The 10,000-nt window shown below is 48.0% G+C and overlaps 1 protein-coding gene across 6 annotated transcripts in view; it reads right to left on the reverse strand.

Annotated features, from left to right (window-relative positions):
• LOC108416110 (AMP deaminase 2) overlaps positions 1-10,000 on the reverse strand; it is a 60,124-nt gene that overhangs the window by 32,421 nt on the left and 17,703 nt on the right. For 5 of the 6 annotated variants that reach the window (XM_037532322.1, XM_037532325.1, XM_037532326.1 and 2 more), the window contains exon 2: positions 1,541-1,671. In XM_037532322.1, the coding sequence (XP_037388219.1) occupies positions 1,541-1,671 (131 nt within the window). Of the gene's footprint in view, positions 1-1,540; positions 1,672-8,740; positions 8,866-10,000 lie in introns of those variants that run through there. The other variant, XM_037532324.1, reaches the window with a different exon arrangement.

Raw genomic sequence — 10,000 nt, forward strand, 5'->3', positions numbered from 1 at the left:
CAAACGGCCTGGGGCAAACAGGATGGAGCAAACGGCCTGGGACAGACAGGATGGAGCAAACGGCCTGGGACAGACAGGATGGAGCAAACGGCCTGGGGCAAACAGGATGGAGCAAACGGCCTGGGACAGACAGGATGGAGCAAACGGCCTGGGGCAAACAGGATGGAGCAAACGGCCTGGGACAGACAGGATGGGCAAACGGCCTGGGACAGACAGGATGGAGCAAGCGGCCTGGGGCAAACAGGATGGAGCAAACGGCCTGGGACAAACAGGATAGAGCAAACGGCCTGGGACAAACAGGATGGAGCAAACGGCCTGGGGCAAACAGGATGGAGCAAACGGCCTGGGACAGACAGGATGGAGCAAACGGCCTGGGGCAAACAGGATGGAGCAAACGGCCTGGGACAAACAGGATGGAGCAAACGGCCTGGGACAAACAGGATAGAGCAAACGGCCTGGGACAAACAGGATGGAGCAAACGGCCTGGGACAAACAGGATGGAGCAAACGGCCTGGGGCAAACAGGATGGAGCAAACGGCCTGGGGCAAACAGGATGGAGCAAACGGCCTGGGGCAAACAGGATGGAGCAAACGGCCTGGGGCAAACAGGATGGAGCAAACGGCCTGGGACAGACAGGATGGAGCAAACGGCCTGGGGCAAACAGGATGGAGCAAACGGCCTGGGACAAACAGGATGGAGCAAACGGCCTGGGACAAACAGGATGGAGCAAACGGCCTGGGACAAACAGGATGGAGCAAACGGCCTGGGACAAACAGGATAGAGCAAACGGCCTGGGACAAACAGGATGGAGCAAACGGCCTGGGACAAACAGGATGGCGCAAACGGCCTGGGACAAACAGGATAGAGCAAACGGCCTGGGGCAAACAGGATGGAGCAAACGGCCTGGGACAGACAGGAAGGAGCAAGCGGCCTGGGGCAAACAGGATAGAGCAAACGGCCTGGGGCAAACAGGATGGAGCAAACGGCCTGGGGCAAACAGGATGGAGCAAACGGCCTGGGGCAAACAGGATGGAGCAAACGGCCTGGGGCAAACAGGATGGAGCAAACGGCCTGGGACAAACAGGATAGAGCAAACGGCCTGGGACAGACAGGATGGAGCAAACGGCCTGGGACAAACAGGATGGAGCAAACGGCCTGGGACAAACAGGATGGAGCAAACGGCCTGGGACAAACAGGATGGAGCAAACGGCCTGGGACAAACAGGATGGAGCAAACGGCCTGGGACAAACAGGATGGAGCAAACGGCCTGGGACAAACAGGATAGAGCAAACGGCCTGGGACAAACAGGATAGAGCAAACGGCCTGGGGCAAATAGGATGGGGGAAAACAGGAATGGGTAAACAAGATGAGGTAAACAGGTGGGCCAATAAGATGGGGTAAAACAGCCTAGTGGAAACTAATGGAAAGCCTTAGGTAAAAAGAATGGGTAAAACAGGATGGAGCAAACAGAATTGGGTGAATGGCCTGGGGCAAACACCTCAATAAACAGAGTAAACAGTAAACAGAGAGTGTTTCTAACCTCTGCAATCTCTTTGTACTTTCCGTCCATGGATGTGCGCAGGTCGATGGGGAAGTGTTTGTGGGAGACGGGGGTTCCTGGGAGAGAGCGCTGAGACGAGAGAGCCTTCTGGCCCGAAACTCCACGCAAATCTGCACGACAGAGAGAGAGAGACAGAGAGAGAGAGAGAGACACACACAGTGAGAGAGAGAGAGAGAGAGAGAGAGAGAGAGAGAGAGAGAGAGAGAGAGAGAGAGAGAGAGAGATGTGAAGCAGGACTGTGTTGTGCTCTATCTTTGTGCTAAATCAGACAGCAGCGTCATGGAGCCCAGAGAGTTAAAACATCACACACACACACACACACACACACACACACACACAAGCTGCTTCACTATTAGATTTAGTTTTGTGGTGAAAACCAAAATATGCTACATATTTTTCCAAAAGACTCCAGAGCTCCTTCACCTCCTTAGCAAACTCTGAGTTACAACAACACTAACCAGCTTAACACATCACTGGCCTCAAACTCCTCACATCACTGCTAGAAAAGAAAGGGGGGGGGGCTCTGCTCAAAATAAGAAAAGTTGGGCTGTTTTTCAAGCAGGGAACTCAGCAGTGAGTCTGTAGTGAGTCTACTGCAGTCTCTAGTGCAGGCTCCAGTTTCTATGTGAGATGTGTCTGTAGGAGTCTAAAGTGGGTCAGTATGAGTCTGTAGTGAGTCTTTCTGCAGCAAGTCTGCTGACATCTACAGTGAGCCTGTAGGAGTCTGTAATGGGTTTGTAGTGTGTCTGTAGCAGTCTGTAGTGAGTATAAGAGTGTAGTGTGTCTGTAGCAGTCGCTGGTGGGTATAGGAGTCTGTAGTGTGTCTGTAGCAGTCTGTGTTGGGTTTAGGAGTCTGTAGTGTGTCTGTAGCAGTCTGTAGTGGGCATAGGAGTCTGTAGTTTGTCTGTAGCAGTCTGTAGTGGGTATAGGAGTCTGTAGTGTGTCTGTAGCAGTCTGTAGCGGGTATAGGAGTCTGTAGTGTGTCTGTAGCAGTCTGTAGTGGGTGAGTTTGAAGTGCATTTGTAATGATTCTGTAACTTGGAACTATTTTTCATGTTAGAAGTGTGTAATGAGTCTGTTGCAGTCTGTTGGAGTTTGTAGTGGGTCTGTCGTCATCCTGCTGGAGTCTAATGGTCCTGTAGTGAATATAGTTAGTCTGTAATGAGTCTGTGGATCAGTAGAAGCCTGCTGGAGTCTACAGTGAGTTGAGACTCTGAATGAGTCTCCAGTGGGTTTGTAGACATCTGTACAAGTGTGTAGCATGTGTAAACTGGGTATGTAGGAGTCACTTGGTGTTGGTAGTAGGTCTGCTGCAGTCTGTGGGACTCTGTAGGATGTCTGTCGTGGGTCTGTAGACAGTCTGTAAGAGCCTAAAGGAGTCTGTATTCTGTTTGCATCAGTCTATATTGAAAGCAACAAGTCTGTAATATGGAACTAGTTTTTGTGGTCTGCTTATTTGTTCTCATTAGAGGAAACAAATATAGTTCACACAGTCCCCCCGTTCCTATGGAAACCACACAAACCCACTTACAAGGACTTTACCTTAGCCCTTTCCCCTCTACATCATACACACAACAAACAAAAACTGTCCAGAAAACACCAAAACAAATACCAAACGCAGACCCACACTGAAGAGCGTGACTGGCTGTTTTGCTTTGCCTGCGGCTGTTCAGTTTGGGGGAGCATTTCTCATGAGGGGACAGAGGGAGTAGAACTGGGTCACCAGTTGCACATGCTGTAAAAATCAGGACGAATCCAGACTCCCTGACCTCCTCAGAACAGGAGATTAGTCACAATGAGGCCAGTCAACATCACAGAGCTGAAGGTGTTCGCTGAGCTTACAGTACTTCAGTCAGTGATGTAGGAGTAGCTGCAGTGATCACATCAGGGCCATGCTAGCGTGTAAATGTACTTTTTACTTGTTATTTTCTTGACAGCATAATTATAACAAAATGTTTATTAAAACAAAAGCAGGACATTTGCCTTGTCTCCCTTTTCATAGTCTCATTTATCAGCTGTGCAGGTCTGTGTGTAAACCTTACAAATGCAGTTTAACACACAACATGATTTACCACTTTCTGTACTTGTTAATCGAATGTGTGTATTTAGAACTTTCCTGACACACACACACACACACACACACACACACACACACACACACACACACACACATTCCCTCTGTCTGCATGGAGAACCTGCAAACTCCAAAGACATCCAGTCAGACCAACTGGACATGGTAAATTGCCCCTATGTCTGTCTGCCCTGTGATGGACTGGAGACCTGTCCAGGCTTTCGCCTGATGATAGCTGGGATAGGCTCCCGCAACCCAGAAGGACAATCGGCTTAGAAGATGTGTGTGGATTCACTGCTTCATGGGTTACTGAATATTTTTCCAAAAGAAAGTTCTCAAGCATGTAGAGTTATTATGGGGGGCATGTCTTAATGCTGTGTCTTAAGGCTGCCGCCCCCCCGACCCTACGCTCCTCTGGTAAACGGTCAGTTTCTCTACTTGTTCAAACAGACAGTCACACATTATTATCAAGTAACAAAGTTCTTTCATTACTGCAGGCGTTCGCTGTGATATCTGAGCAGTGATCTCCGGCTGCACCTGCTGCATCCCAAACGGCTTTTTCTTACAGGAAAACCACACTGAGCACTACACTGAGCTCATCACCACACAGTGAGCCAGTCTGAATCACCATCATTAACAACTGAAATTACACCATCACTCAACAGTTACCACTGGAGTTAAAGTGGGGTTAGATGGGGCTGTAGAGCACAGACGGAGCTGTAGAACGTAGAAAGAGATGTAGAGCGTAGACGGAACTGTAGAGCGTAGACAGAGCTGTAGAGCGTAGACAGAGCTGTAGAGCGTAGACGGTTACCACTGGAGTTAAAGTGGGTTAGATGGGGCTGTAGAGCACAGACGGAGCTGTAGAATGTAGACGGTTACCACTGGAGTTAAAGTGGGGTTAGATGGGGCTGTAGGGCATAGACAGAGCTGTAGAACGTAGACGGAGCTGTAGACTGTAAACAGGGCTGTAGAGCATAAACGGAGCTGTAGAGTGTAGACGGAACTGTAGAGCGTAGACAGAGCTGTAGAGCGTAGACGGAGCTGTAGAGCATAGACGGAGCTGTAGAGCATAGACAGAGCTATAGAGCATAAACAGAGCTGTAGAATGTAGACAGAGCTGTAGAGCATAGACAGAGCTGTAGAGCATAAACAGAGCTGTAGAATGTAGACGGAGCTGTAGAGCATAAACAGGGCTGTAGAATGTAGACGGAGCTGTAGAGCATAGACAGAGCTATAGAGCATAAACAGAGCTGTAGAATGTAGACGGAGCTGTAGAGCGTAGACGGAGCTGTAGACTGTAGAATAGGCTGTAGAGCATAGATGGAGCTGTAAACTGTAAACAGGGCTGTAGAGTATAGACAGGGCTGTAGAGTGTAGACGGGGCTGTAGAGTGTAGACAGGGCTGTAGAGTGTAGAACGAGCTGTAGAGCGTAGACAGGGCTGTAGAGTGTAGAACGAGCTGTAGAGTGTAGACAGGGCTGTAGAGTGTAGAACGAGCTGTAGAGCATAGACAGAGCTGTAGAGCATAAACAGAGCTGTAGAGCATAAACAGAGCTGTAGAATGTAGATGGAGCTGTAGAGCGTATATGAAGCTGTAGACTGAAAACAGAGCTGTAGAGCGTAGATGAAACTGTAGACTGTAAACAGGGCTGGAGAGCATAGACGGAGCTGTAGAGTGTAGGCAGAGCTGTAAAACGTAGATGAAGCTGTAGATAATAGACAGAGCTGTAGAGCATAAACAGAGCTGTAGAATGTAGACGGAGCTGTAGAGCGTAGATGGAGCTGTAGACTGTAAACAGCTGTAGAGCTTAGATGAAACTGTAGACTGTAAATAGGGCTGTAGAGCGTAGACGGAGCTGTAGAGTATAGACAGAACTATAGAGCATAAACAGAGCTGTAGAATGTAGACAGAGCTGTAAAGCATAAACAGGGCTGTAGAGCATAAACAGAGCTGTAGAATGTAGACGGAGCTGTAAAGCATAAACAGGGCTGTAGAGCATAAACAGAGCTGTAGAATGTAGACAGAGTTGTAGAGCATAGACAGAGCTGTAGAGCATAAACAGGGCTGTAGAATGTAGACAGAGCTATAGAGCATAAACAGAGCTGTAGAGCATAAACAGGGCTGTAGAATGTAGACCAAGCTGTAGAGCATAAACAGAGCTGTAGAATGTAGACAGAGCTGTAGAGCGTAGATGGAGCTGTAGACTGTAAACAGAGCTGTAGAGCGTAGATGAAACTGTAGACTGTAAACGGCTGGAGAGCATAGACGGAGCTGTAGAGTGTAGGCAGAGCTGTAAAACGTAGACGAAGCTGTAGATAATAGACAGAGCTGTAGAGCATAAACAGAGCTGTAGAATGTAGACGGAGCTGTAGAGCGTAGATGGAGCTGTAGACTGTAAACAGCTGTAGAGCTTAGATGAAACTGTAGACTGTAAACAGGGCTGTAGAGCGTAGACGGAGCTGTAGAGTATAGACAGAACTATAGAGCATAAACAGAGCTGTAGAATGTAGACAGAGCTGTAAAGCATAAACAGGGCTGTAGAGCATAAACAGAGCTGTAGAATGTAGACGGAGCTGTAAAGCATAAACAGGGCTGTAGAGCATAAACAGAGCTGTAGAATGTAGACAGAGTTGTAGAGCATAGACAGAGCTGTAGAGCATAAACAGGGCTGTAGAATGTAGACAGAGCTATAGAGCATAAACAGAGCTGTAGAGCATAAACAGGGCTGTAGAATGTAGACCAAGCTGTAGAGCATAAACAGAGCTGTAGAATGTAGACAGAGCTGTAGAGCGTAGATGGAGCTGTAGACTGTAAACAGAGCTGTAGAGCGTAGATGAAACTGTAGACTGTAAACAGGGCTGGAGAGCATAGACGGAGCTGTAGAGTGTAGGCAGAGCTGTAAAACGTAGACGAAGCTGTAGATAATAGACAGAGCTGTAGAGCATAAACAGAGCTGTAGAATGTAGACGGAGCTGTAGAGCGTAGATGGAGCTGTAGACTGTAAACAGCTGTAGAGCTTAGATGAAACTGTAGACTGTAAACAGGGCTGTAGAGCGTAGACGGAGCTGTAGAGTATAGACAGAACTATAGAGCATAAACAGAGCTGTAGAATGTAGACAGAGCTGTAAAGCATAAACAGGGCTGTAGAGCATAAACAGAGCTGTAGAATGTAGACGGAGCTGTAAAGCATAAACAGGGCTGTAGAGCATAAACAGAGCTGTAGAATGTAGACAGAGTTGTAGAGCATAGACAGAGCTGTAGAGCATAAACAGGGCTGTAGAATGTAGACAGAGCTATAGAGCATAAACAGAGCTGTAGAGCATAAACAGGGCTGTAGAATGTAGACCAAGCTGTAGAGCATAAACAGAGCTGTAGAATGTAGACAGAGCTGTAGAGCGTAGATGGAGCTGTAGACTGTAAACAGAGCTGTAGAGCGTAGATGAAACTGTAGACTGTAAACAGGGCTGGAGAGCATAGACGGAGCTGTAGAGTGTAGGCAGAGCTGTAAAACGTAGACGAAGCTGTAGATAATAGACAGAGCTGTAGAGCATAAACAGAGCTGTAGAGCGCAAACAGCTGTAGAATGTAGACGGAGCTGTAGAGCGTAGATGGAGCTGTAGACTGTAAACAGAGCTGTAGAGCGTAGATGGAATTGTAGACTGTAAACAGGGCTGTAGAGCGTAGACGGAGCTGTAGAGAGTAGAAAGGGCTGGAGAGCATAGACGGAGCTGTAGAGCGTAGACTGAGCTGTAGAACGTAGACGGTTACCACTGGAGTTATAGTGGGGTTAGATGGGCTGTAGAGCATAGATGGAGCTGTAGAATGTAGACAGAGCTGTAGAGCGTAGACGGAACTGTAGAGCGTAGATGGAGCTGTAGACTGTAGAAAAGGCTGTAGAGCATAGATGGAGCTGTAAACTGTAAACAGGGCTGTAGATTGTAGAAGGGGCTGTAGAGTGTAGACGGAGCTGTAGAGTGTAGACAGAGCTGTAGAGTACAGAACAAGCTGTAGAGCGTAGACTGGGCTGTAGAGTGTAGACGGGGCTGTAAAGCATAGACGGAGCTGTAGAGCGTAGATGGAGCTGTAGAGCGTAGACTGAGCTGTAGAACGTAGACGGTTACCACGGGAGTTATAGTGGGGTTAGATGGGCTGTAGAGCTTAGATGGAGCTGTACAATGTAGACAGAGCTGTAGAGCGTAGACGGAGCTGTAGACTGTAGAAAAGGCTGTAGAGCATAGATGGAGCTGTAAACTGTAAACAGGGCTGTAGAGTATAGACAGGGCTGTAGAGTGTAGACGGGGCTGTAGAGTGTAGACAGGGCTGTAGAGTGTAGAACGAGCTGTAGAGCGTAGACGGGGCTGTAGATTGTAGAACGAGCTGTAGAGCGTAGATGGGGCTGTAGACGGGGCTGTAGATTGCAGACAGAGCTGTAGACTGTAGATGGAGCTGTAGAGCGTAGACGGGGCTGTAGATTGTAGAACAAGCTGTAGATTGTAGACGGGGCTGTAGATTGTAGAACAAGCTGTAGATTGTAGACGGGGCTGTCGATTGTAGAACAAGCTGTAGATTGTAGACGGGGCTGTAGATTGTAGGACAAGCTGTAGATTGTAGACGGGGCTGTAGATTGTAGAACAAGCTGTAGATTGTAGACGGGGCTGTAACGATTACTTTACGATTCTACATTATTCATTTTAGTTCTGAAAACACTGGAATTTCTCTACATTTTCACTGTGCAAACACACAGGGGTCAGTGCAAGTGTGTATACAGACACACAGAAACCACTGTTTATACAGCTGAAACACACACACACACACACACACACAAAAAATCAACAAACACCACTACTAGCCAATTTACTGAACTAACCAGGGAAAGGCTGGTTTCCCTCTGTCTCCCTCTCTGTGGAAGTTTGTGGTTCTGCACTGCAGTATGTCTGAGCTCCACATCATACAGTGCTGTGACGCAGTCTTAACTTCTCTCTCATCCCTCTGTCCCTCCCCCTACCCCCTACCCCCTACCCCCACCCCCGCTCTCTTCTGCCTTGTCAGCATTCACCACCCAGCCACGCCGTCCCGGTTCCGCGTCTGTGTGTGTTTACAGTACCTGTGCTGTTCTCTGCAGGTTCTCTTCTCTTCCTCTCCCTCGTTCCTTAATGAATCAGAGCTACTCTCTCTGTCTCTCTCTGTCTGCCTTTTTCCTCCCCCCCTTTCTCTCCCTCCGTATTTTTCTCTCTCTCTCTCTCTCTCTCTCTCTCTCTCTCTCTCTCTCTCTCTCTCTCTCCGAGGCTTGTTTAAATGGGTCTGATGCCGGTTTGGATTGTACCACATGGCGTAAAAGGAGGGGGGAACCTATAAGGGAGGGGGAGGGGTTTACTACACATCATTAATTCTCTCTATCCACACTCACATACACAGAAGGCAAAGCTGTGTGTGCAGTTTGATTCAGAATTCAGTGGAATCAGGGGTGGAGCTACATTTTCCTCTGATTGGTTACTGCATTGCAGGGGGGCAGGGCTAAAGCAGGGCTAGCAGGACACAGTTTACAGACAGCATAAACAGAGTAAAAATGACAATGTAGAACTCTGACCTCACAGACGGACAGCACACACACTTCAGACCAACACACACACACACACACACCAGAACACACACACCTCCAGTACAGCAATAAAGTCCAGAATGAATGAAGTTCTGTGTGTTATTTATAACCAAGCTGCAGTGTGTGTATTTGTGTGTGCGCGTGTGTGTGTGTGCGTGTGAGTGTGTGCGAGTGTGTGCGTTTGTGTGTGCACGTGTGTGTGTGTGCATGTGAGTGTGTGTTTGTATGTGTGTTTGTGTGAGTGTGTGTGTATGTCTGTGCATGTCTGTGCGTGCATGTGTGTGTGAATGCTTTTGAGTGTGTAAGTGTGTGTGCGTGCGTATGAGTGCATTTGTGTGTGCGTGTCTTTGCGAGCGTGTGTGTGCATGTGTGAGTGTGTGTGTGTAATTGAGGGTTCTGTGTGCTGTCTAGACTGAGGTCTGCAGGACTGTACACACTGTGGGAGTTTACAAGACTGTAATTTTCCACACACACAAAAAGAGTTTTCTTCTTCTGCCTCTCTGTTGGCTCTGAGTCTGATCTCAGTTTGAGTCTCAGTCTGATTTCAGTTTGAGTCCCAGTCTGATCTCAGATTGAGTCCCAGTCTGATCTCAGTTTGAGTCCCAGTCTGATCTCAGTTTGAGTCCCAGTCTGATCTCAGTTTGAGTCCCAGTCTGATCTCAGTTTGAGTCTCAGTCTGATCTCAGTTTGAGTCCCAGTCTGATCTCAGTTTGAGTCCCAGTCTGATCTCAGTTTGAGTCCCAGTCTGATCTCAGTTTGAGTCCC

Source organism: Pygocentrus nattereri, chromosome 21, assembly GCF_015220715.1.
Source record: "Pygocentrus nattereri isolate fPygNat1 chromosome 21, fPygNat1.pri, whole genome shotgun sequence".
NCBI lineage: Eukaryota > Metazoa > Chordata > Actinopteri > Characiformes > Serrasalmidae > Pygocentrus > Pygocentrus nattereri.